At 40.0% G+C, this 27,731-nt stretch overlaps 3 protein-coding genes and 1 long non-coding RNA gene across 4 annotated transcripts; 3 read left to right on the forward strand and 1 right to left on the reverse strand.

The window, feature by feature from the left end:
- The first annotated feature begins 4,188 nt into the window (after positions 1 to 4,188).
- LOC115576798 (OX-2 membrane glycoprotein-like) lies at positions 4,189 to 23,283 on the forward strand. The gene is made up of 4 exons (XM_030409367.1): positions 4,189 to 4,403; positions 12,456 to 12,794; positions 12,979 to 13,266; positions 23,239 to 23,283. Exons 1-4 carry the CDS (start codon positions 4,349 to 4,351, stop codon positions 23,280 to 23,282), a joined length of 726 nt encoding a protein of 241 aa, XP_030265227.1. The 5' UTR covers positions 4,189 to 4,348; the 3' UTR covers position 23,283.
- On the reverse strand, positions 8,785 to 11,660 carry LOC115576800 (uncharacterized). The gene is made up of 5 exons (XM_030409368.1): positions 11,335 to 11,660; positions 9,942 to 10,040; positions 9,416 to 9,618; positions 9,119 to 9,277; positions 8,785 to 8,976 (listed from the first exon to the last, which is right to left on the reverse strand). Exons 1-4 carry the CDS (start codon positions 11,549 to 11,551, stop codon positions 9,167 to 9,169), a joined length of 630 nt encoding a protein of 209 aa, XP_030265228.1. The 5' UTR covers positions 11,552 to 11,660; the 3' UTR covers positions 8,785 to 8,976; positions 9,119 to 9,166.
- On the forward strand, positions 13,412 to 14,676 carry LOC115576801 (uncharacterized). Its single transcript, XR_003982943.1, has 3 exons — positions 13,412 to 13,463; positions 13,595 to 13,657; positions 13,746 to 14,676. It is a non-coding gene; the product is annotated as an uncharacterized LOC115576801 (long non-coding RNA).
- Positions 23,284 to 23,310: 27 nt separating the features above from the next.
- Positions 23,311 to 27,397, forward strand: LOC115576497 (OX-2 membrane glycoprotein-like). The gene is made up of 6 exons (XM_030409041.1): positions 23,311 to 23,462; positions 25,939 to 26,087; positions 26,284 to 26,589; positions 26,666 to 26,786; positions 26,908 to 26,970; positions 27,059 to 27,397. The coding sequence occupies exons 1-6, from the start codon at positions 23,311 to 23,313 to the stop codon at positions 27,126 to 27,128; spliced, it is 861 nt and encodes a 286-aa protein (XP_030264901.1). The 3' UTR covers positions 27,129 to 27,397.
- The last annotated feature ends 334 nt before the right edge of the window (positions 27,398 to 27,731 follow it).

The following is a 27,731-nucleotide window of genomic DNA, read 5'->3' on the forward strand; positions in this document are numbered from 1 at the left end:
CCCGACCGAGCAGCTGGTGCCAGGTCCGCTGCAGACATGGGGAGTGATACAGTTCCCGACCGAGCTGTCGGCACAAAATTAACAGAATGGTTGACGGCGGCGGATACAGCAAGCGAGAGCATCGCGGACCGTGCTGGCTGTTCAAACCCAATAGCGACTGCAGCTAACGAGACAGGCAGCGTGGCAGCTGACATAGCTAAAATATACGGCCTTCTCTCAGAAATCTCAAGCGGGCACAATAACAAGCTGGATGAGATCCACAGAACCACTACATCCATGGAGTCCAAACTGACTGCTATAACCACACGCCTCTCCGACGTCGAAAGCCGTTTGGACTTTCTGGAGGACATCAATAAGACGCTGACTGCTGACCCTCCTGCGACTCGGGCTGAGCTAGAGTCTCTCCGTGAGCGGGTGGACGACCTTGACTCCAGAAGCCGCCGTAACAACTTGGTTTTTGTGGGTTTTCCTGAATCATGTGAGGACAGTGGCGCCCTTTCTTTTCTAGCCGGAGTGATCCCAGACATCATAGAGTTGGATTTCCCTAAGGGCTTGGAAATAGACAGAGCCCACCGGGCTCTTGCCCCACGCAGAGCGGACGGCCAGCCACCGAGAGCCATAGTGGCGAGGTTCCTACGATACCAGGACCGGGATCGGATTATGCAAGCAGCTCGAAACAAGGGGAAGTTGATGTGGAGAGGACACCGCATCATGATCTTTCCTGACTATTCTAAGGCGGTTAACGATAAACGCAAACGCTTCAAACAGTGCAAGCAGATGCTCCACGAACGCCGCATAGGATTTTCCTTGCGCTACCCGGCTGTGTTGGTCATCAACCCCAAAGGTGAAGGTGGAAGGCGCCGGGAGTTTGACGATCCTCAGAAGGCCCTGGAGTATATTGGGACATTGTGACTGATGCTTCCTAGGACTAGCAAACATAATAATAGGGATAACACATGTTTTCCTCCGCCTTCTCTTTCCAGGACGGACGTTCTTATTTCTATTATTTTCTTTTAACCGAAAATGATCCAGGTATGTTCAGCTCTGCTTTGTACGTTTTCTGTTTATATTTATCCTCCCTTGCTTTATGTGCCGCGCTAACATTTTTACCTGGTTTTGAAAGCGTGCAAATTTACCCCGCTGTAATATGATCCGATGGCGCGGGCTGGTCTGCCCAGATTCTTGTCGCCTCCCTGTATTACACACTCAGTTATTTTGATTTGGGTTATAAACATAAAAGCCTTAAAGGTGTTGGTTCTTGGAATATGGAATCTGTAATGACATTTTATTTGGTTCATTTTCTTTGGTGTTAACAGCTATAGGGGCCAATACACTCAGTGTAATACGTTGATGTTAATTTCCACCTGCTGACCCAGGATGGGTGTGTTAATTGTCATGCTAGTACTTTTATTTCACAAATGAGAGCAGGTGTCTCAAGGTGTTCCTTGGCCTTAATGTTACTGAGAGTCGCTCTACTGGCTGTAACAGCTTTGCCACGATGGTTCGATCTATGAAGGTAGCTTTCCCCTATGAGTCACGGACCATAGTTTCTTTAGTTTAAAGCTCAACGCAGTGTTGATGTGCGTATCAGAGCTCACAGTTCCGGTGTTATATGGATGTTTTCCTAAATGTTATATTGGTGTGTTTTCGTTTTTCTATGTGGTGTGTAACTTGCGTAAGCTTTTGGCAGATGTAGAGATAAAGGAGTATATGTCTACCCCTAAATATGCATTCACATAATAAGGGTCTGTGTTATCTGAGCCTTAATGTAAAGGGACTAAATTCGCCTATTAAAAGGAAAAAAGTCTTATCCTATCTTAAGTCGATGCGCTGTGACATAGGATTTCTGCAGGAAACGCATTTATTAGATAATGAGACAAAAAAACTAGGTAGGGGCTGGGTGGGGCATGTGTTTGTAGCATCTGGGACAAGTCATAGTAGGGGAGTTGCCATCTTGATTAATAAACACCTGCAATTTAAGTGCATTAAGGAGACCAGAGATGACTCAGGCAGGATCTTGGTAATGTTAGCAGAAATACAAGGCCTACTTGCAGTTCTGGTCAATGCGTATGCTCCTAACATAGATGACCCATCCTTTTTTGGCCTGTTGGAACATAAAGTGAGTGAGATGGGTAACTACCCAGTGATCATGGGCGGAGACTTTAATCAGGTGTGGGACCCAGTTCTTGACCGGCAACCCTCAACACCTCGGCCTCGCAGATCTGTTAACATATTAAAGGATATGTGTGAGGGTTTGGGTCTTGTAGATATATGGCGCCTTCATAATCCAACATCCAGAGAATATACTTTTTTCTCCCCACCCCATGGATCACTCTCTAGGATTGACTATTTTTTTATTTCCAACTCCATTGTTTCTTCCACATTATCCTGCAGCATAGGCAGTATACACATCTCAGACCATGCCCATGTGATGGTTTACATCCTCCCTAATATTAAGTCAATTAGGTCCCCAATGGAATGGAAGCGACCTCCCTGCCGTCAGTCAGGATATGGTTTTCTCAGCTTGGCATAGTGGCCGCACATGAGCGCCTTTCCTTTAGGTTGGCTAATCAGGTAGATAAATTCACTGCAAAGTGGGGGAATTACATCTCCTTTATCAAAGGTCCTCAATACAACTAGGTAACAACAGACCAGCTCAAATTTTTAAGAGATTATTTTGAATCATGATACATGCTGCTTAACTGTCTGCACGTCTGCCAAAGTATTGTTATATATGTGCAAATGCGTATGAATGTCTGTTTTTTTTTGTCATTTTTAATTTAAATTTCAATTACCTATTATTATTTGCATTGTTAATTTTTTTTCTTACCCAGTCTGTGTCTGCAGAGTTAGATTTGGTTTTTTTTGTTTTATTGTGTATGGTGTTTTTCCTTTTTATTGTTCATGTCTTGTCTCTTTCTTGTAGCTTTGGGTTGATGACTGTCTGGTGTGTTGTTTTGTCTTTGTTCTAAAACAATAAAAAATGCTGATCACAAAAAAAAAAAAACAAAATACACTTCTGACCTGCTGCCACGTTATGAAGCGTCCAGACCTCTGAGGTCGTCAGGTACTCGTCTGCTTTTAGTCTCCAGAGTCAGAACTGAACATGGAGAAGCAGTGTTCAGTTATTATGAACCACAGATCTGGAACAAACTGAAAACTGCAGGTCTGCTCTGAGTCTCACCTCGTTTAAATCAACACTGAAGACCTTTCTGTTTGCAGCTGCTTTTCACTGAAGCAATTTTAAAGGTTTGACCTGCACTGTGATTTTTATTTTCTAATCTGGTCTCTTTTAAAACTTTTTCTATTTTAGCCTACTTAACTTAACTCTTCGTACTTGTTTTTAATTTGTATTTTGGCTGGGTCTGTTTATTTTGATTATGAGTTTGTGCATTTTATCATGACTTTAAACTTATTTTCGAATATCAGTGACTTCTTTTAGGAAGCACATCAGACAACCTCAGTGTCTCAGTGACTTGTTTGTTTAAGTCGCTCCATCATTAGTTTAGTGAGACGACATGTCACAGCTCCACAGTGATCAGGACTGTGACAGAACCAGATGAAGGCTGCTGTTCCCGTAACAAGTGTTTTGTAACATCTGTGATATATTTTACACTAGTTCAAATGAAATGTATATAACTGTACTGCTGGTTTTGCATTTTTTATAAATAAACTGAATAATGATGAAATTACAGTCTGTACTGAATATTAATAAATGTGTGAAAGTGCTGCGTTGAAGTGATAAAACAAATCAATGTTTCTTATAAATCAATATGATCTTTGTGTTCTCTACAACGTTATTTAACTGTTTTAACAGAACCGAAAGTAATCTGAGATAATCTAGTTACTGCTAGTACTGCTCCCTGATTGGTCGGGATGTACCACTGTGGTGGGGTAGGGTGCACCAGGCGTCACACGCTGTTTAAATCACATTTAACAGTAAATTAGTCATTTCTTATTAAACAACAGTCTTTACTTCTCATTTGTTTAATAAATTAGCCCACATGTTTGTTTCTCGGGTCTGGTTGCCTCATGTTTCGGTGAATAAGTGTTTATGTGACACCCTCGTGGATCAGCCTATCAGGAAGTCACCTTTGGACTGAAATGTTGTTTCATGTCCCTTCATGACTACTTGTAGGTGCGCATGTGGACACTTCATACTCCATATAACTCAATACCAATATCTACTGATGGATCCAAAGAGCCAGAGAGTGGACTTGGAGGAACAGAAGTGTTCATTCCAGAATTTGGTGGAATAATATGCAAAATAATTATGAACAGATGATCTGTGTTCACAGTAGAACAGGTTGGTTTGTTATGTGCCATTAGATTAGACAAGCAGGAGGAGATGGCACTCAGAGCTCTACTACTTTTCTTCTATACGTTGGGGATCTTTCAGAAAGGTAAGCAGAAGATGATAAAGTAATGTGTGATTCAAACTTTCTTTTTTTTTTACAAAAAAAGCCAAAATCACAGCTGTGACTCTTAAATTTTGTGATAATGTGCTTCATCACGCTGCATTTGGATTAAAAAATAACTTCGCATTTTGCTTACAATGATAATTTATATTTTCAAAGAAAAAAATGCATTAAAAGTAAGTTTTTATACTCGCTGACATGGAAGGAGGTTGTGGAAGAGAAGCAGGGGGAGTGTCTGATCATGTAGAGTTTCTTCTGGTGTCAAACACAGTTTATGGTTGTGGTCGAGACAGCTAAATTTTACATTTACTGGAAATTTGCCGGTTTATTTTTATCTATTTTTTTTTATCTTATTTACACTGGTACGCGGAAGGAGCAAATCAAATCTTCTGGAATGTGGAATTACAGGTGGCATACCAAGGTGTGTGAGAGGGAATGTGCACTGGCACCGTATTTCTCTTATGTTGCTTCTTCAAAAGTTTACAGTAAAATGTGACAGAAAATTTAAAACAAGACATTCTAAATCCTGCAAGTATTTATCAGCAATACAGTAATTGTGATTGTGCTAGTAAAATTTTCAGTTAAGGGCCACTGTGCTCCAAGTCTGGTGCCCTGTAAAACTGCACAACATTCAGATTGTGGTAAATGTAAAAGTGTGATTACTTTATGTGTCAAACCCTCAATGAGCATTAATAATTAACATATTACACTGGCAGGTTCTATGTATCTATTTTTTCATATAAAATATCATAAATATGGGACCATGTAAACTACTTATACAAACGTTCCTTGACATCGTCATGGAAGCAAAATTGGACATTCCACTGCTGTAAAGCACAGAGACAAGAGCTAAAACTGTGAGTCACCATCTTGGAGACTGGCTGAAAGAAATAAAACTTTCACTTTTTAACCAGTCTTTTCAGTGGTGACCTTGACTCTTTTTAAAAGGCTTATCTGAAAATCTCTCTATAAAAGCAAGGAATCTCTGTCTGTCTGTCTGTGTGTTCCTCAAATATCTCTGCGGATCAGGATCAGACTGACCTGAGACTTACAACATGGCTGCTGCGTGTTTCAAGGGTGTGCGACTTCACATTTGTTTGGACTGCAATGACACCATTAATAAATAATTTCATAAATGCTTTACAAATTCTCGAGCATTGTCCACTGGAGCCACCACAGTCCAGTGCGCACCAGAGCCTATCACTGCAGAGCCCACCGCGACCCCCCATCTTAAGAAACAAGCAGATTTATACCTGCAGCGGCGCGAGCTGGACCGGGATTTTGCCAGCGGTTCGGTCCCGTTCTGTTCTGTGCATCTAAACTGACTGTTGTGGATTAATGAGACTAAAAGTAGAGATGCACCGATCAGGATTTTTGGGGACGATCACCGATCACCAAAAGCAGTATCTGCCGATCCCGATATTGCCGATCACCGATCACAGCGTCAAATCCATAATTTTTTCTATATTGTTGTCTTGTGTAACTTTCATATATTTAATTAATGATTCTTTTTACACAACATTGACATTGTATTATTAAGTATAAAAATTAGGAGATGAGAAAGCATCATGAATTGACCACCGTTTTATTGCAGGCTGAGGCAATGTGCAATATCTCACACTCTAGAGACTCTTAGAGACAACTTGGACTCAGCTTACATAGAGTAACTGTAGCTTACTAGTGGGAATGCAGTCAGGGTGGGAATTTTGTCATTTTAGGGGCAAGACCATTTGGCCTTCACTTTTTTTTCCAGGGGCACCAAGGCCACATGACAGGGCACAAAGGCCACTGAGTAAAATGTGTTGATTTACCTTTCAGACTGATACCATAACATCCTAATTTATAATAAGACATTGATTGTGTATTAAAACATTTTTTTATACCAAAAATCAAGTTAAAGTTACATTAGAAAGTAGTTTTTGTTAAGTAGGGTTAGGGTGAGGTGATTTTTGTGACACCACACTGAATATTAGTGTTATTGAATATTTCTCCCAAATAGAAATTCCCCAAAATTATGGCAAAGCACATTTTTTCCAAACAAAAAATTGTAGAATAACCATCAGGAGACCACTGATGTGTGGAGTGAATTTGGTGACACTACACTCTGAATAATAGTGAAGTTATTGAATATTTTTTGTAGTTTCTCTTTTTTCAGTGTTGCACTTTGTAGACGGTCCCTGCGCCCTCGTCTCACAGAAGGCTGACCATACAGACCAGAGTTAATGTCCAGATGCTCGTTTTGATTAACATACGGTTGTAGCTTGTTGTCTACCTTACTACGGTAGGAAAGTTCCGTCGTTTGTGTTTTAACAAGGTTTCACTTAGGAGTTATTGATCCGGGAAGTTCGAATCTGTGAATCTATTTCCAACTTTACCGGACTAAATCCTACCACATAAGTCAGTTACGTATCATCGTTACGCTGCGCTCGCTCGCTGTGCTGTAAGTTTCGTTCTTCTGCTTTGAGACGTTGCTGCTGCTGTTTGAGAAGCTTTCACGTGAGATCATCGTGATGATGAGGCTCCACCTGCGTGAACCGCGGACTCAATGAAGTTACTGTGAGTGACTACTGTGCACTCAGGTGGCTGTAATTCAGGGCAAGCTCGCTACGCTGACCGGGCCAGGGGCACAGAGGCCACTGTGGCTGTACGATGAGTTTTTTTTTCACGGGGCATCAAGGCCAAAGTGCGGGGCAACGGCGGCCATGAAATTCCCTCCCTGCATGCAGTCAGTGCACTGTCTCTATACTTAAACGTCATCTGATCGGCCTGATGTGATCTATTTTGAGAACTCCGATCAAAACCGATAGGGGCATTATCGGCCGACTGCGATCGGTTGCCGGTCGATCGGTGCATCTCTAACTAAAAGTGTCTGGACCGAGTCTGTTCGGGTCTGAGGAGATCCAGAGACGCGCGGACAACAAAGTGGAATCGGAATCTGTGGATGTTCGTGTGTAGCTAGCCGCTAGCTAGCAGCTAGCCCACCACACGGCCCACCTCCCGAGGCGATGGACCTGTGACAATGTGATCACCAGCACATCCAAAACCGGACTTAGGGTAAATAATGTCCGCCACGCTTTTTCGCGAACATTGTCGTCACGTTTGCTTTGTGTCTGGTGCAGGAAGAAACGGTAAAAATGGGCTTTTGTCACGAAAGTGTCCAAGCAGCAAGTTTGGTTCCTGAGGAACAGGAAGTTGTGGGAGGGATGGAGGCGGATGAATGACAGGCAACGACGGTCGGTGTATAGACAGCGATATTGAGAGTTGAGAGATTTGTGACATTTAGTGTGTTTGGAGTGTATAGTTAGTGTGTTATGTAGTGTTTGGTGTAGTGTGTTTAGTGTGTAGTGGAGTCGGTTTTTTGTTTAATGAGTCAAAACAATGAGGAGAAGCTGAATGTGGAGCAGGCAGTGCAGCTCTTCATTCAGCTGGAAGGAGCCTGAGGCAGACCTGAGCACTGCATGCATTTAAATGTAAATAGTTACATATGACTTTGTACATATGTATTCATTATGTATTAATTTTTAAAATGAATGCACATATTTAGAAAACGATAATTTATATTTGCATAAGCAATAAAAAAATGTTTGTTGAACACATTTGTGGTTTTCACAGTAAAAAAAAAAACTTTTTCTACTCGGATTTTATGTTTTTTTGTGTGTGATTTTAGGTCCATTGTGTTAATACAGTATGTCAAAATTAAAAAATAACTGTATAGTCACACATGTGAGATTGTGTTGAACATAATGACACCAAGCAAATAATTTTTAAGGTGAAATATGATGGCAAAATCAAAAATAGTCAAAAACGGCCAATTATACCCTGGAATATCAGATTTCACAACAAACCTAAATATCCCTGACCTCCCACTTTCAAACACAGCCTCATTTGGCCATCCATGAAAAAGCTGCCCCAGATAACAAATTGTTTATGGCCCAAATTTGGACCAAATGTAGCTTGCCATTTTGGATAAGCTTTGGAATGATGTACGGCCCAAATTTGGCCCAACTCTGGCATGCCAAGAAAAAAACAAATCTCAGCCAAAAGTGAGCCAAAAGGGATTTTGGAATTCCAAAGTGTTGCCAGACCTATCCCAAAGAGAGGCCAAAACCCCATAACCTTGCCAAAAACTAGCCTAAACTGATCCAAAAGGATGCCATAATTGAACCAAAGTGATGCCACAATATATTTTTTAATTATATTTATTTATTTATTTAATTATTCATTCATTCATTCATTCATTCATTTATACATGTGGAAACTATGTCCTAGTATCCTAGGCTCATGTGCTATTTATGTGTTATAACTGTATGTATAAAAAACGAAACAAAAAGACAATAGATTTATTTTATTTTTTTTATTCTGGTGTCTCTTGCTCATCAATTAATTTTAAGACATTTGTTTTTTTTAACACAAATTTATACTGTCGGCCGGCTGGCGCCTGGCAGCCGATTTTTCCTCCCCCCCTCCCTATCCCCTGCCCAGTAGAACCACCGTTTAATTGCATCAGCGATGCTCAGATCAGTGGCTTCAATGCATACAGGGTTACGTCTGACAGCATCTGAAAATGACATAACAAATAAAAGAAAAACAATTCAGCAGAAAAACTTAATCTGGTAATAATATAATAATAACAATAACAATAACAATAATAATAATAAATACAATAAAATCAGTCAACATGGGTGCAGGATAATCCTTACCTGTCACAACTGCCCTGAGGTGGAGCTTTTCAAACGGCACTTTCCCATTCAGGCCGCGCCATGATATGGTCTTCGCAAGATCATTTTTGATGCCTGCTTCAGAATGCGCCACACAGTTTCTTTAACTGTTGCCCCTCCCACCAATCCAAGAGTGATGACCTAAAGTACAAAAAGAAAAAAACAACAAAATTAGGAATTCAAAATAAAAGAGTCCCATTTTCCATCATCTATTTGGCATAACCATAAATTTAAAAAAGAAAAGAAGAAAGCAGAAAGATAAGAAAGAAAACAGCTCACCAGTTTGTTACGGAGGTCTGGTTGACTTCCTAGATCCCTCTCAAGAGCATACAGGGCAGGCTTATCATTCAAGGGAAATACGTTAGTGGTGGGAATCCCTGTGACAGCATTGGTGGATCTCTGCATGTCTTGGATCATTCGGATTATGTTCTTTTGCTGATCCATCAGAATTTGTTGATTGACAAGAACTTCTTTCAGAAGAGCTGAAAAAAGAATCGTCTAGTTCAAAAGGGTAGTTTTAAATTATCAAGGCATGTACAATCATGGATGAAAATATTGGGACCCTTTTTCACCAGAGACCTTGTCTGTGTACATGGCATTATGAAATCTAAAGACTGATAAAAATCAAGGGGTATAATGCAAGGTTATTAGTCATCTCAGTAGGACAATGACCTAAAACACCAAAAAGTAAAAAGTAACCAGATATGATCCTAAAGTGGCCATCAATGAGTCTATTCAAGTCCCATAAAAAACCTGTGGAGAGATCTCAAGACAACAGTTGGAAGAAGGCACCCTTCAAACTTACTTCCACACATTTGGTTGCAGCCTCTCATGTACCCATGATAGGGTGGACTGATAGGCTGGGCTGCTGCTGTTTCTGCCATGCTGCTGCTCTGCTGCTGCTCTGAAATAACAATGAACTAACTTCACTCCAAGTTGTAACTATCTAGTGATCGATAACACTATAAGACAAACTAATAGGCAAAATTCTTCAGATAGTTTATTAAACTATTCTCTCTCCGCTTTAACTGCTACAAAACCATGGCAACACAAACCAACAAAAACATGTTCACATAATTACAAAAACAGGTGGAGTGTATATTGTGGGAGACATACACCTGTGTTTGTATGCAGGCTATGCTCAATTTAAAATGTAATCCTGCCAAGTAGCCTAATCTCTGTTTTATCAAATATACCGGTAATCTGACAACCCATCTGACCCCTTGGTCGCACTGCACTGCATGCGGAAGCTGTGCGCGGGTGGTTGTACTGGGAGGGTACTTCTCCTCCTCTCTCCGCGCCCACTCGTATTCACTCGATTTTCCACACACACATGTCATTTTTCCAGGTAGAAAAGCGCTATATAAATACAGACCATTTACTATTTTACAAGCAACAACTTAATTAATCATTTTATTTATTTTATTGTGAAAATTGACCGGATTCTCTCGCCTTATCTGTGCCCGTCTTCCTGTCTCGGCGCTCGCGTGAAAAAAAGAACTGAACCGATCTGAAGCGCTGCAGGCGCGCGCACTGCGCTCCAGAGCGCGAGATGTGAGACCAGGCAGACCGGTTAACATATGCACCTATCTGAAAGCTGGATAGACCCGATCGTACCAGACAAGAAGTCGGGCACAGAAAAGGCGAGAGAATCCGGTCAATTTTCAAAATAAAATATTTAAATGATGATTAATTAAGTTGTTGCTTGTCCGTCTATAAATATTTGTCAGTCCCGCGGGCAGTGCGTCCGGGCTGTGATTCGCGTCCATGTCTGTCAGATGTGTGTCCGAAGCTAAGAAAATACAGCCCAGCCCACCGCCGTCAACTCGGCTCGGCGGCCGGGACTAGCCAACTCGGCCCGCTCGAGAGAGCCCCGCGCCTCGCCTGGGCTGTATTTATTTAGCTTCGGACACACATCTGACAGCCACCACAACAGGGCCACTGCCACCAGCGCTCAGAGACGATTTAATTATCCTCATCATCATCTAGCTAGCGTTGTGTAGGCTAACGTTAACGTTAGCCTACACAAACGATCAGATCAAAAATGCATTTAAACCTCCGCCAGTCATGTTATTCATTAGGCTATATAAAATGCAAGTTGCGTACATGACTCGCGTCTCGAACAGATCAAACAAAACCATTAAACTTGTGGTTAGCAGAAACAAACGACTTTGGAGAGAAGGAAAACATGTACTCACCTCCAGTGATCACGCCGAGAAATGATGTGCGATCTCTCGTAACCGTTAAAAAGTTGCCGGTCTCTGTGCAGACTTTTGGCAAGCCAGAGGGATGCCAAAGCGCTCCCGTAAAATCATGAATGCAAACGCGCTCAAAAACATTATGGTCCCGCTCATTGCCTTTTTGGCTGGTTAACCAGATATAAGCCAAAACTCGGCCAAAATAACATTGCGCCATTTATTTATTATGGCAGATCATAACAAAACCAAACCTGACCCACAAATATAATCCTTTGCCAAAACAACCCCAAAGAGGCCAGATATATGCCACAAAAGAGCCAAAATGATTTGCTATCTGGGGCTTAACCTCCCACTTTTCTATAGGAATACATTTTTCTTACGGGTACTGCACTAGTATATCAACTAAGACAAAAATCATTTCTGAGTTTGTATTATTACCATATTAATACTGTTGATAAAAAATCTCTGAGTTTTATTCACCTGTCAAAAACCACATAGTGCACCTTTTTAAAGTTTGCTTTTGTTTTCATCTGCTCGTCTACTTAACTCCATTTGAGTCCTCACCATTTTGTTGCCATGACAACATCTTCTTACTGCAACTCATGGGCCAGTTTTCTGTTCTGAAGTAGCTGTTGTTGTCACGGCGACGTCACAATGATTCAGTCTGTAGATATTTCTAGATATTAAATCTTAAGGACAATTTTACTGTCAAGTCTATGACCATTATCACAAAGTGCATTTTTAATTATTTTCTTAATCAACCAATCACAGCTTTTAGAATTATTTTAAATTCAAAGTGTTCGACCACGCCTGCTCACAAGAGTCTCTTCCTTTCTCAGAGCTAAATCACTCCGAAGCTCAGACTCGGTTTTAGGCGAGTTTAGGAGAGAATTCTAGGAAGCCACATCAGCACAGACCATCATGTTTGGTATTTAGATAGAACACATTTCTGGCACCCGAAGTGAAGAAGAACAATGTGTCCACAAGCACATGTACACAAATTCATATTTTTATATAGCAGATTATTTGTAAAGGGAAAACATATTTCCGTTGTTCTCACTCTGGCCAGTGAACACAAACATTGTTGTATGCCTCACCTCTGAAACTTTCTCTTCCTGCAGATCTGACAGATGTGATACGAACACAGCAGACTGTGATCGCAGCTGAAGGAGATGAAGTCCTCTTAAACTGTGAGCTGATGCAACATAAAGATGTTGTTAAGGTCATATGGTGGAAGATTTTACCCAAGGAGATGAAGAATCTTATTTCTTACCACAAAAAATATGGTCAAGATGTTAATCCTGCGTTTAGAGATAAAGTAAAGTTTACAGATGTTGGACTGCAGAACAGCTCCATCATTATCAGAGACGTGACAGAGGAAGATGAAGGCTGTTATCTCTGTTTGTTCAACATTGATCCTGGAGATGATCTGAATGCTACAACCTGCCTCCAACTCTACGGTAAAGTAAAGTAATTTCTGTTGTACAATACAAAGAACACTACATGTAGAGAATTATGATTTTAATCAGTTTCACTGTTCATTATGTTCATCTCCCCATACGGGACAGAAAGTGTTAAATCATATGTTGATGTCTTTGCTACGACATCATGAATGTGACATTTTTAAATATCTTTTGTGTTCAGAGCTGCATGAACCCGTTCTCCATGTGAGAGAATCAGGCTCTGAGGAGACAGTGGTGTCCTGCTCGGCCACAGGTCGACCTGCTCCCACAGTGACATTAACTGTCCTGAGAGACAACGTCCACTTTCCTGGAAACAGCTCCGTCAGTGTGAACAACACCAACGGTACAGTCACTGTCACCTCTACAGCTGTGCTGACTCGTCTCCATCACATGGACACAGAGGTTAGATGTGCAGTGCGAGTGCTCTCTGCTCCTCAGAAAGAGGAGGTCAGGATGATTCCTGCTGAAGGTGAGGAACACTTCCACACACACTGATTTATAGAATGATGACAACTTTAAACTCGTGCCTTCTGTTTATCTGACAGGTTTCCAAGAGGATTCTGGGAACAAGAACACAGTTTTCATCACTTCATTGTCCGTGGTGCTGGTCGTCTCTTGTGTTGCAGCAGTCATCACAGTCCTGCTGATATGAAGACATATGAACAGGTAATTCTTAACTTCAACTGATCATTTGTCTCATTTAATTTGATAATAATTGACTCGATCTTTTCAGACAACACCAGCAATCAAAAGATTTATATATTTTTGTTCACCATTGACTTTTCTTCATCCCTCAGTCTAAAACAAAGAGACTCTGAGGAGATCAATACACCACAAGAAACAACTGAACACACTCAAGAGTAAGATCCTTTATTAATTTCTCACTAGTAAGTGTTTTTTGTTGCTTCAGAATGATGAAGTTGATTCATATGTTGTTTTTAACTAAAGGACTGAAACACCTTTGATGTGTGAAGACAAGCCGCAGTTAAGGTGATGGATGACACCTGAGAAAGGTGAAGTAAGTGACAGCCCAGAACCATCGACCAGCACTCGGCGACAACTAGTTTGGTGACACAAAGTGACTCACAAGACTGGTGGCAGAAGGAAACCTGTCCTGAAACAGACCTGTGGAAGACACCTTTAATGCAGGAAGAGAATATGTTAATAAGACCACAGACATCTGCTGGAAAAATAAATAAGGATTTTCAACAAGAGGAATCAACTGAAAACTTGACTACCATAGTTAACGACAGAGAATCCTCCAGTACAAGACTGTGGTGGTCACACAGACAGCTGAGTTAATCACAGGTGGACTTTTATACAGTTCACTTCACTGTTATTCAGAGTTACAGTGAACGCAACACAGTGCAATAGTAAATGTTTGCTTCAGGCTGAATACCAGCGTTACAAGCTGAGGTGTTTCAGTGATGGAGTTAAAAAGCAGCAGATGTCCTGTAGGAGGCAGTGATGTCAGAGACTGGAGCTGATAGTGTCATCTGGAAAAGAGAGAGACACTAAATATCATGAGTCCAAGTTCCTCTGACCAAGTTATGTTACACAATTTAATGTTTTGTTTTAATAATGGATCTATAAAGGTGTCACATGAAGCATTTTCTATCTTATTTCAAATGATGACCTGGATCATCATCTACTGTAGAGCTGTAAGTATATATAAAGTTTAAATGAGATGTATTATATAGAGACAAATGTGTTGTTATTAAGTTTTTTGCACTTTAACATTTGATGTGTGTCTTTATTCTTCTACCCTGACACATGTTAAAAACATTTACTGTCTTGTTTTGCTTCCGTGTGCTGTTCTCTGTCAAACACTTTATAATTAACCTGTGCAATATGTTTATGGACTTTCTTTGTAATGATATCCTCTTTTAAATGAAATATTTTAAATGCTTTATCTTCTGAATGTTTCTGTATATTTGTAAGTTTTGCACAACTTATTAAAATGTGATTTAAAGACAAAAAAAGTGTTTTTGTGTCTGCCTGATGTTTCTGTTGCCCTGGATTATGTTGATCTTTCTAACTACATCTTGTATTGTGTCCACAGTGACAAACTCAGGATGTTTGAGGGGGGAGAAATAAAAATGGCACCCTGAAGGGCATTTTTCAGTGTTATTTCAAACATGACTCTCGTCTAATAAGTGTATGAACTATTGTAGTAATGTTTTAAAGTTTCACGTTGTGTTGAGTCACATTCGTCTCTTCACTCTCTGACTCTGTCCCAGATTATAGTGACACCAAGTGAAACACTGATAACTTGAGTGAAGACAGGAAGTGATATCTGTTACGTTCATGTCTCAACATGAAGATCAAAAAGGAAAACATTTGTAATACACCCAGTGTGATGTACTGGTTCTGATCAGGCCTCAGGGACAACTGCACCAAAGGAACCACTGAATAACTGAAACTATGTTTGGCACACTTCTGACACACTGGACCATGTGAATGTGATCTGCTGCACATTGTGCACACAGAGCAGCAACAAACCTGAGATGGACTTGAGGAGGAAATGAAATAAAACTGAACTCTGCTCAGAGACAATGTGTCTGATTTTCTTCATTAATAACATGTTGGGTAACACAGTGAAGTAAATGATCAGCAGCTTGTTGCAGCGTCAGATGGTTCACATTGTTCCTCCCCAAGTGTCAGATTTCACTATATTAGTCAGTGTAGCTCCGCCTCCTTTAACTGTAACCTTCGCTTTAAAGCACATTTTGGTGGAAGATATGTTTACAGTCAGCATCAGAAATGGCGCTCAGTGCAGTTCTACATTTACTTTGTGTGTTTGGACTCTTTCAGAACGGTAAGAAAGAGACGATACATTTCATTTTTATGCAGCTGTGAAACTTCTTGCTCTTAAACTGAAAGCACAGCTGTGAGACTGCTGACTGCTCTTTGTTTCTGCCAGAGTGAGATTTGCTACCAACTAGTGGTCTGCATCCATTTCCTTCACTTACTCATTCATCCATTCATTGTGCTCATATCAGTGTTTGTTCTCCGACATAATGCCAAAAGATGCTCTTTTCATGTAGAACATGCAGGAAGACTTTTGACTCTTTTTTTTGCCCGTATGCAACTCATACCATGCCACCGTAAATCATAACTTTGTAGAGGCTCGTCATATCATTCAAAAAGTACTGCACAGGGAATCATTTATTGTGCTTACCTTTCTTGTTTATTTGTCCTAAACAACCAACAATGCGTATCACTGCTTACCTAACTGTTATATTAGTAATTCATAATTTTAAGGCTCTCAGGTATGTAATGTCTACTCATGTGCTCATCTTTCGCCTCCCTCCAACCCTCCCAGATCCCCGATTCTTCTCACCATCTTCCTTTTCTCCCAGTGTATGGGACTACTTAATGCATGATTCATTGATATGGATGAATATCAAAATATGAGGCCCAAACCAAGTTGTGTAAACTAACTGATCATGTTTTTTATGATGATGATTTAATGATCAACTCTGAAAATACATTTGTTTGATTCTGAATAATTTAGGGTATTTTTATTGGCGGGGACAATTCATGTTTTTCAGAAACTAGTGCATTGCCTGTAGGAAGCATGTATTCCTATAGAAAAGTGGGAGGTTAAGTAGCTTTTTCATGGATGGCCAAATGAGGCTGTGTTTGAAGGTGGGACATTAGGGATATAATTGGCCGTTTTTGAGTACTTTTGATTATACCATTATATTTTACCTTAAAAACTATTTACCTTACCTTGTTTGGTGTAATTATTTTCAGCACAACCTCACGTGTGACTGTACAGTTATTTTTTCATTTTGACATATTATATTAACACTATAGACCTTAAATCACAAAAAACATAAAGAGTAGGAAAAACTTAGATTTTGTACTGTGAAAACCACAAATATGTTTAACAAACCATTTTTATTACTTCTAATGCAAATATAAATTGTCTGCTAAATTTGTGCATAAGTTTTTTTAATTTTTCAAAGTTATATATGTAACTATTTACATTTAAATGCAGGCAATGCCTCAGGCTCAGGCCTGCCTCAGCTCTCCTGCCGGCTAGAGATGCACCGATCGATCGGCAACCGATCGCAATCGGCCGATAATGCCCCTATCGGTTTTGATCGGAGTTCTCAAAATAGATCAAATCAGGCCGATCAGATGACGTTTCAATATAGAGACAGTGCACTGACTGCATGCAGGGTGGGAATTTCACGGCGGCCATGGCCGCTGTTGCCCCGCACTTTGGCCTTGATGCAGCGTGAAAAAAAAACTCATCGTACAGCCACAGTGGCCTCTGTGCCCCTGTCAGCGTAGCGAGCTTGTCTTTAATTACAGCCACCTGAGTGCACAGTAGTCACTCACAGTAACTTCAGTGAGTCCGCGGTTCGCGCAGGTGGAGTCTCATCATCACGATGATCTCACGTGAAAGCCTCTCACACAGCAGCAGCGTCTCAAAACAGAAGTACGAAACTTACAGTGCAGCGAGAGCAGCCGGTTTTGACATGATACGTAACTGACTTATGTGGTAGGATTTAGTCCGGTAAAGTTGGAAATATATTCACAGATTCGAACTTCACGGATCAATAACTCATAAGTGAAACCTTGTTAAAAACACAACTGACGGCTCTTTCCTACCGTAGTAAGGTAAACAACGAGCTACAACCGTATTTTCATCTAAACGAGCGTCTGGACATTAACTCTGGTCTGTATGGTCAGCCAGCTGTGAGACGAGGGCGCAGGGACCGTCTACAAAGTGCAACACCGAAAAGAGAAACTACAAAAAATATTCAATAACTTCACTATTATTCAGAGTGTAGTGTCACCAAAATCACTCCACACATCAGTGGTCTCCTGCTGTTATTCTACAGATTTTTTGTTTGGAAAAAATGTGCTTTGCCATAATTTTGGGGAATTTCTAGGGAGAAATATTCAATAACACTAATATTCAGTGTGGTGTCACAAAACTCACCTCACCCTAACCCTACTTAAAAAAAACTGTTGATATTGGTATTTAAAAAATGTTTTAATACATAATCCATGTCTAATTATAAATTAGGATGTTATGGTATCAGTCTGAAAGGTAAATCAACACATTTTACTCAGTGGCCTTTGTGCCCTGACATGTGGCCTTGGTGCCCCTGAAAAAAAAAGTGCAGGCCAAATGGACTTGCCCCTAAAATGATGAAATTCCCACCCTGACTGCATGCATTCCCACTAGTAAGCTACAGTTACTCTATGTAAGCTGAGTCCAAGTTGTCTCTAAGAGTCTCTAGAGTGTGAAATATTGCACATTGCCTCAGCCTGCAATAAAACGGTGGTTAATTCATGATACTTTCTTATCTCCTAATTTTTATACTTAATAATACAATGTCAATGTTGTGTAAGAAGAATCATTAATTAAATATATGAAAGTTACACAAGACAACAATATAGAAGAATTTATGGATTTGACACTTTGATCGGTGATTGGCAATACCGGGATCGGCAGATACTGCTTTTGGTGATCGGTGATCGGTGATCGGCCCCAAAAATCCTGATCGGTGCATCTCCACTGCCGGCTCCACATTAAGCAGTCTCCTCGTTGTTTTGACTCAAAAAACACAAAAAAACAACTTCACTACACACTAAACACTACATAACACACTAACAATACACTCCAAACACGCTATATGTCACAAATCTCTCAACTCTCAAAACTCGTTGTCTCTGTCACCGTCACTGCTGCTGTCACTCTTCCCCCTGTTCCTCAGCAACCAAATCATGTGTTTAGCCATATCATTTTGTGATTGGTTGGTGTGGCGCCTTTTTCCACCAATGAGAACGTGTTTTTTTGCTTGCAAACACTTGCTGCTTGCGGACTATGGAAAGCCGTTTGAGCATTTATTCAGTATCCTTGATATCAGACTTAAGGTTCATGTACTAGTAAGCGTTTTGTCCTCACTAGTAAGACAATTTGGCGCACTAGTAGAACGACCGTGTCTTACCAGTAATGTTTTTTCCACTACTAGTGCCACTTTTGGCCTACTAGTGCCCAATCAAACCCTACTAGTAAACTACTGTTCTGCACTAGTAACACTACTAGGCCCTACTAGTAGGCATGTGTCACTCACTAGTAGCCTTTTGGACCCTACTAGTAGCACCAAAATGCCCACTAGTAGCACTAGTAAGGCCTCACTAGTACTACTAGTAAGTACAAAATGTCCACTAGTAGTACTAGTACTAGTAGCGCACAGTTGTCAACTAGTGCACAGTTTTGCTTCACTAGTAAGACGTAGCTGTCCTACTAGTATGCCCAATTTGACCTAGAAATGTAGAAATGTCTTACATGTTACAGAAATGTCTTACAAGTTGCATGAAGTCATGCACTAGTAGTGTGCAATTGCATCCTAGTAGCGCCCTAGTTGCGCACTAGTAGTGTATTGTGTCATACTAGTACAGCCAAACTCCTTACATGTTAGGTTCAGAGGCTCTAGTAAGACAAACGTTCTTCTACTAGTTACACTAGTAAGAAACAATTATCTGTCACTAGTAACACTAGTGAGCATTTTTATGATAGTAGTACTACTAGTAAGGTGCAAAATTCTCCCACTAGTGCTACCAGTGGATATTTTGCCACTTACTAGTGCTACTAGTACACATCTTGGCCCTTACTAGTGCTACTAGTAGACATTTTGGCTGTCACTAGTAGTACTAGCAGACATGTTGCCCTCTACCAGTAGTACTAGTAAGATCATGAATGTCTCACTAGTGCTACTAGTAGACATGTTGGCTGTTACTAGTAGTACTAGTAGACATTCTGGCCCACACTAGTAGTACTAGTAAGGTCACAAATGCTGTACTAGTACTACTAGTGGGCATTTTGGCTTTTACTAGTAGTACTAGTAGAATCATAATAGCCTCACTAGTGTTACTAGTGGACATTCTAGCCATTACTTGTGTACATGTAAGTTGCAAGATGCCGCCACTAGTAGTACTAGTGGACTGCATGCAAATGAGGAAGGTGGTACATGGATTTTGATTGGTGAATGTTCAAACTGTGTGCTTGAGGCCTTAAAGGGGCCGCTCTGAATACCAGAGTGTTTAGCAGCACTCATTTCGGAAGATGTGTCAACTTGTTTTGTATTATTATAAAATGAAAATTAACTGAATGCATTTCTGATATTAAAAGGCTTATTAATTAGGTCATTTATTTGTTTATGTTTCTTTAGTATTTTTTGTTTATTCATGTTTATTATATATATTATATTACTTACAAATCAATATCAATTTTATCTCCATTTGTAAGAATTAAAATATTCAAAGCTAAGATAGATAGATAGATAGAAAGTGGCTAAGATATGCCCAGAATTATTATTGTAATAGTTTTTGTCATTACTTTATCCCCCAAGCAGTACTAGTGATATCCGTGATATCTTTGATATCAGTGATATCACGGATATCTTTGATGTCTTTGATATCCAAGGATATTTTTGATATCACTGATATCAAGGATATCTTTGATATCACTGATATCACGGATATCTTTGATATCACTGATATCAAGGATATCTTTGATATCACGGATATCAAGGATATCTTTGATATCACGGATATCACAAATATCAGGGATATCAGGGATATCCGTGATATCTTTGATATCAGTGATATCACGGATATCAAGGATATCTTTGATATCACGGATATCAAGGATATCTTTGATATGACGGATATCGGTGATATCACTGATATCAATTTTTGATATCACGGATATCTTTGATATCTTCGATATCACTGATATCACGGATATCACGGATATCTTTGATATCACTGATATCAAGGATATCTTTGATATCACGGATATCAAGGATATCTTTGATATCACGGATATCACGAATATCAGGGATATCAGGGATATCCGTTGATATCAAGGATATCTTTGATATCACGGATATCAAGGATATCTTTGATATCACGGATATCACTGATATCAAGGATATCTTTGATATCACGGATATCACTGATATCAGGGATATCAAGGCTATCTTTTGATATCATTATTGTTCTTTTTCTTAACAACAACAACAACAGTAAAAGCTCATCAGGCTTTATGGGGTTAAGTTTTTGCTGGGTGGAATTCTTTCAGAAGAGCCAATAGGAAACCTCAATGCTTGTGCTGTCCCCACCTCTCCATTAGCATGTTATTTCACTAGTTCTACAAGTAAACATTTGGACCCTTACTAGTACTACTAGTAAGCCAAAAACACCTTACTAGTACTACTAGACACTTTTGCCTTTACTAGTAGTACTAGTATGGTCCAAAATATCCCAACTAGTGCTACTAGTGGTTGCTGTGGCTCTTACTAGTAGTACTAGTAGACAATTTGGGCCTCACTAGTAGTACTAGTGAGGTAAAAAACACCTTACTAGTAGTACTAGTGAGGTAAAAAACACCTTACTAGTAGTACTATTAGGCACGTTGGACCTCACTAGTAGTACTAGTGATGTCAAAAGAGACGTACTAGTATTACTAGTAGACATTTTGACCCTCACTAGTAGTACTAGTGAGATCAAAAACATCTTACTAGTGCTACTAGTGGACATTTTGGCTCTTACTAGTACTACTAGTGGGCATTTTTGCTGTTACTAGTAGTACTAGTAAGGTAAAATATACCTTACTAGTACTACTAGTGGACATTTTTGTACTTACTAGTAGTACTAGTGAGGTAAAAATGCCTTACTAGTGCTACTAGTGGGAATTTTAGTGCTACTAGTAGGGTCCAAAAGGCTACTAGTGAGTGACATATGCTTACTAGTAGGGCCTAGTAGTGTTACTAGTGCAGAACAGTAGTTTACTAGTAGGGTTTGATTGGGCACTAGTAGGCCAAAAATGGCACTAGTAATGGAAAAAACATTACTGGTAAGACACAGTCGTTCTACTAGTGCGCCCTAGTAGTTCTACTAGTGCGCCAAATTGTCTTACTAGTGAGGACAAAACGCTTACTAGTACATGAATCTTAAGTCTGATATAAAGGATATTGAATAAATGCTCAAACGGCTTTCCATAGCGGACACTTTCGTGACAAAAGCCAGTTTTTACCGTTTCTTCCTGCACCAGACACAAAGCAAACGTGACAGCGATGTTCGCGAAAAAGCTAGTGGACATTATTTTTCATAAATCCAGTTTTGGACGCGCCTGTGCATCAGTCGACTCAGGAGGTGGGGCGTGGGGGTGGGCTAGCAGCTAGCTCCACACGAACATCCTGATCGGCCGGCAAAATCCCGTTCCAATCCGCTTGTTTCTTAAGGTGTGTTGTGGGGATGAGCTCTGCAGTGATTGGCTCTGGTGGACAATGCTAGCGGAATTGTTAAATCATTTATGAAATCATTTATTAACGGTATCATTGTAGTCCAAACAAATCCGACGTTGCACACCCTTAAACCATGCAGCAGCCATGTTGAAAATGTCAGGTCAGTCTGATCCTGATCTGCAGAGATATTTGAGGCACACACACACAGACAGACAGAGATTCCTTGCTTTTATAGAGAGATTGAGGGAGACATGTCCCCCTTGTCCCCCCCTGGGATCTGCACCCATGGTGCTCCTTGTTGTGAATATAATCACATGCTCATTTAACAGTCTTTTTCCGGCTTCACACAGGACTTATAATTCATGTTTTATGTCACATTTCTGAAGACAAAAACCACCAACCACAATCACAGTACTAATAATCTGTCATGTCCTGCAGGTCTGACAGATCTGATACGAACACGGAGGACTGTGACTGCAGCTGTTGGAGAAGAAGCTGGTTTCAGGTGTGAGCTGCTGCAGTCTAAAGATGTTGTTCAGGTCACCTGGCACAAAGTTTTACCTGACAGAGAGGAGACACTTGCTTCTTACACTACTAGATTTGGTCAAAAAGTGAATTCTGACTTTAAAGATAAAGTAGGGTTTACAGATGCTGGACTGCAGAACAGCTCCATCTTCATCAGAAACGTGACAGAGGAAGATGAAGGCTGCTATGTCTGTTTGTTCAACACCGACCCTGAAGGTGCTCTCATTGGTGCAACCTGCCTCCAAGTCTATGGTAAGAACCAACCAACTTCACACAGAGCATGCTGCTGCATTGTGTCTTCATCCTCACCACTAACAACATTTAGTTCATCTGATATCTTTTGTGTTCAGAGCTGCATGAACCCGTTCTCCATGTGAGAGAATCAGGCTCTGAGGAGACAGTGGTGTCCTGCTCGGCCACAGGTCGACCTGCTCCCACAGTGACATTAACTGTCCTGAGAGACAACGTCCACTTTCCTGGAAACAGCTCCGTCAGTGTGAACAACACCAACGGTACAGTCACTGTCACCTCTACAGCTGTGCTGACTCGTCTCCATCACATGGACACAGAGGTTAGATGTGCAGTGCGAGTGCTCTCTGCTCCTCAGAAAGAGGAGGTCAGGATGATTCCTGCTGAAGTCAAACAGTCTGCTGAAGGTGAGGAACACTTCCACACACACTGATTTATAGAATGATGACAACTTTAAACTCATGTCTTCTGTTTATCTGACAGGTTTCCAGGAGGATTCTGGGAACAAGAACACATGGTTCACCATCATCACTATATTGTCTGTGGTGCTGTTCTTCGTTTGTGTTGCAGCAGCAGTCCTCATAGTCCTGCTGAAACGAAGACGTATGAACAGGTAATTCTTAACTTTCAGCTGAACATCTGTCTTGATGTAATACTTCTGTGTCACAGATGATATTTTAATAATTGAATAAGATCTTTTCAGACAAAGCCTATAGATAAGAACATGTATAAATGTTTGTTCAGCACTGACTTTTCTTTATTTTTTTTACAGATATTTTCAGGCATAGACACCTTTATTTGACAGTGGATAGACAGAGGAGTGTGACATGCAGCAAAGGTCCTCCAGCCAGGATTCAAACTGAGGTCCGCTGCGCATGTGGCATGCGCTCTTAATCACTCGACTACCTGTGCGACCTTTTCTTCAATTTTTAATGAATGAAGTCGATTGTGATGCACTGAACTCTTCATGGACCATCATGTATTTATAGTAAGTGTGTTCATTTACATCACATTTGTTCAGAGAGATTTAGAAACAGGGAGTTAAAAAGCAGCAGATGTCCTGTAGGAGGCAGTGATATCAGAGACTGGAGCTGATAGTGTCATCTGGAAAAGAGAGACGACACTAAATATCATGAGTCCAAGTTCATCTGACCAAGTTATGTTACACAATTTAATGTTTTGTTTTAATATAGGATCTATACAGGAGTCATGTGAAGCATTTTTTTTTATCTAATTCCACAGTAATGACCTTGATGATCGTATATTATCAAGCTATAAGTGTATATAAAGTTTAAATGAGATGTATTATATAGAGACAAATGTTTTGTGTGTGTTGGTTATTAATTTTTTTGCACTTTAACATTTAATATTTTTCTTTATTCTTCTACCCTGACACATGTTAAAAACATTTACTGTGTTGTTTTGCCTCCATGTTCTGTTCTCTGTCAAACACTTTATAATTAACCTGTGCAATATGTTTATGGACTTTCTTTGTAATGATAACTTTTAATCTTTTAATTGAAATGTTTTAAATGCTTTATCTCCTGAAATGTTTCTGTATATTTGTACGTTTTGCACACCTTATTAAAATGAGATTTAAAGACAATAAGTGTTTCTGTGTCTGCCTGATGTTTCTGCTGCCCTGGATTATGTTGATCTTTCTAACTACATCTTGTATTGTGTCCACAGTGACAAACTCAGGATGTTTGAGGGGTGAAAAATAAAAAAGGCACCCTGAAGAGCATTTTTCAGTGTTATTTCAAACATGACTCAATTCTAATAAGTGTATGAACTATTGTAGGTAATGTTTTAAAGTTTCACGTTGTGTTGAGTCACATTCGTCTCTTCACTCTCTGACTCTGTCCCAGATTATAGTGACACCAAGTGAAACACTGATAACTTGAGAAAAGTCAGGAAGAGAAATCTGTTACGTTCATGTCTCAACATGAAGATCGAAAAGGAAAACATTTGTAATACACCCAGTGTGATGTACTGGTTCTGATCAGGCCTCAGCTCTGGAGCTGATAGTGTCATCTGGAAAAGAGAGACGACACTAAATATCATGAGTCCAAGTTCCTCTGACCAAGTTATGTTACACAATTTAATGTTTTGTTTTAATATAGGATCTATACAGGAGTCATGTGAAGCATTTTTTATCTTATTCCACAATTATGACCTGGATCATCGTCTACTGTAGAGCTGTAAATATGTATAAAGTTTAAATTAGACATATTATCATCATATTATTATCATTTTTGCACTTTAACATTTGATGTGTGTCTTTATTCTTCTACCCTGACACATGCTAAAAACATTTACTGTGTTGTTTTGCTTCCATGTGCTGTTCTCTGTCAAACTCTTTATAATTAACCTGTGCAATATGTTTATGGACTTTCTTTGTAATGATATCCTCTTTTAATTGAAATGTTTTAAATGCTTTATCTTCTGAATTGTTTCTGTATATTTGTACGTTTTGCACACCTTATTAAAATGTGATTTAATGACAAAAAGTGTTTTTGTGTCTGCCTGATGTTTCTGTTGCCCTGGATTATGTTGATCTTTCTAACTACATCTTGTATTGTGTCCACAGTGACAAACTCAGGATGTTTGAGGGGTGAAAAATAAAAAAGGCACCTTGAAGAGCATTTTTCAGGGTTTTTTCAAACATGGCCCCGTCTAATAACTGTATGAACTATTGTAGGTAATATTTTAAAGTTTCACGTTGTGTTGAGTCACATTCGTCTCTTCACTCTCTGACTCTGTCCCAGATTATAGTGACACCAAGTGAAACACTGATAACTTGAGTGAAGTCAGGAAGAGAAATCTGTCACGTTCATGTCTCAACATGAAGATCGAAAAGGAAAACATTTGTAATACACCCAGTGTGATGTACTGGTTCTGATCAGACCTCAGGGACAACTGCACCAAAGGAACCACTGAATAACACACAGTAAAGTAAATGTTGCAGCTTCATATCTTCTGTCAGATGGATTATATAGTTCCTCCTGCTGTAAGAATATTTCTCCAACTGTATTTTGATCAAAACGAGAAATTTTTGTGACCGAAAGTAAAAAATAAAATGCGTTCAGAGATAAACTAGAGTTTACAGATGTTGGACTGCAGAACAGCTCCATCTTCATCAGAAACGTGACAGAGGAAGATGAAGGCTGCTATCTCTGTTTGTTCAACATTGATCCTGGAGATGATCTAGAAGCTACAACCTGCCTCCAAGTCTACGGTAAAGTAAAGTCATTTCTGTTGTACGTTACAAAGAACACTACATGTAGAGAATTATGATTTTAATCAGTTTCACTGCTCATTATGTTCACCTCACCATACAAACTAACATACAGGACAGAAAGTATTAAATCATATGTTGATGTTTTTGCTACGACATCATGAATGTAACATTTTTACATATCTTTTGTGTTCAGAGCTGCATGAACCCGTTCTCCATGTGAGAGAATCAGGCTCTGAGGAGACAGTGGTGTCCTGCTCGGCCACAGGTCGACCTGCTCCCACAGTGACATTAACTGTCCTGAGAGACAACGTCCACTTTCCTGGAAACAGCTCCCTCAGTGTGAACAACACCAACGGTACAGTCACTGTCACCTCTACAGCTGTGCTGACTCGTCTCCATCACATGGACACAGAGGTTAGATGTGCAGTGCGAGTGCTCTCTGCTCCTCAGAAAGAGGAGGTCAGGATGATTCCTGCTGAAGTCAAACAGTCTGCTGAAGGTGAGGAACACTTCCACACACACTGATTTATAGAACGATGACAACTTTAAACTCATGTCTTCTGTTTATCTGACAGGTTTCCAAGAGGATTCTGGGAACAAGAACACAGTTTTCATCACTACATTGTCTGTGGTGCTGGTCGTCTGTTGTGTTGCAGCAGTCGTCACAGTCCTGCTGATACGAAGACATATGAACAGGTGATTCTTAACTTTCAGCTCATCATTTGTCTCATTCAGTTTGGTAATTATTGGTTCGATCTTTTCAATCACACTAGATTTATATATTTTTGCTCACCATTGACTTTTCTTCATCATTCAGTCGGAGACAAAGAGACTCTGAGGAGATCAATACACCACCAGAAACAAATGAACACACTCAAGAGTAAGATCCTTTATTGATTTCTCACTTGTAAATGTTTTTTGTTGCTTCAGACTGATGAAATTGACTCTTATGTTGTTTTTAACTAAAGGACTGAAACACCTTTGATGTGTCAAGAAAAGCAGCACTTAAGGCAACGGACGGCATCTGAGAAAAGATAAGGAAGTGAAAGCCCAGAACCATCGCCCGGCACTCGCCAACAACTATTTTGACACAAAAAAACCCACAAGACTGGTGGCAGAACAAAACTGCCCTAAAATACGGTGACATTTGTGAAATACCTGTGTGAGATCAGTTACAACATTTGGCGTGCTACATTTATGGACATGAATGTGGACGTGACTGATATGATGTGTTGAACACAGGTCTGAGTAAAGAAGTGTTTAAATCACAAACTAATTAATTCTGTACCTGTGATGTTCCATCATTATATGAGTTAGTGATTTAAACACTTCTGTAGTCAGACGTGGATACAGAGGCTCACACCTGACTGTGGAGAGAACTGGAACATCTGTACAGGAATGATTCAACTTTAAGGACAATGCAACAGTTTTTCTTTATGTTGTAACTCACACATTGCATTCTGCGCAATGATTGAAATAATTGTTTTTGGAGCCAAGAAGAACGACTAACAGTCTCCGCTCAGCAGCCACACTAAGACTGTGACAAGGTCATCTTATTGTCACCTTAAGAATATATCCAGGATAAAAGGACTTATGTATCAGCAGGATTTGGACAAACTTGTCTGTACATTTATCCTCAGC

This window comes from Sparus aurata, chromosome 24 (assembly GCF_900880675.1).
Source record: "Sparus aurata chromosome 24, fSpaAur1.1, whole genome shotgun sequence".
Taxonomy (NCBI): domain Eukaryota; kingdom Metazoa; phylum Chordata; class Actinopteri; order Spariformes; family Sparidae; genus Sparus; species Sparus aurata.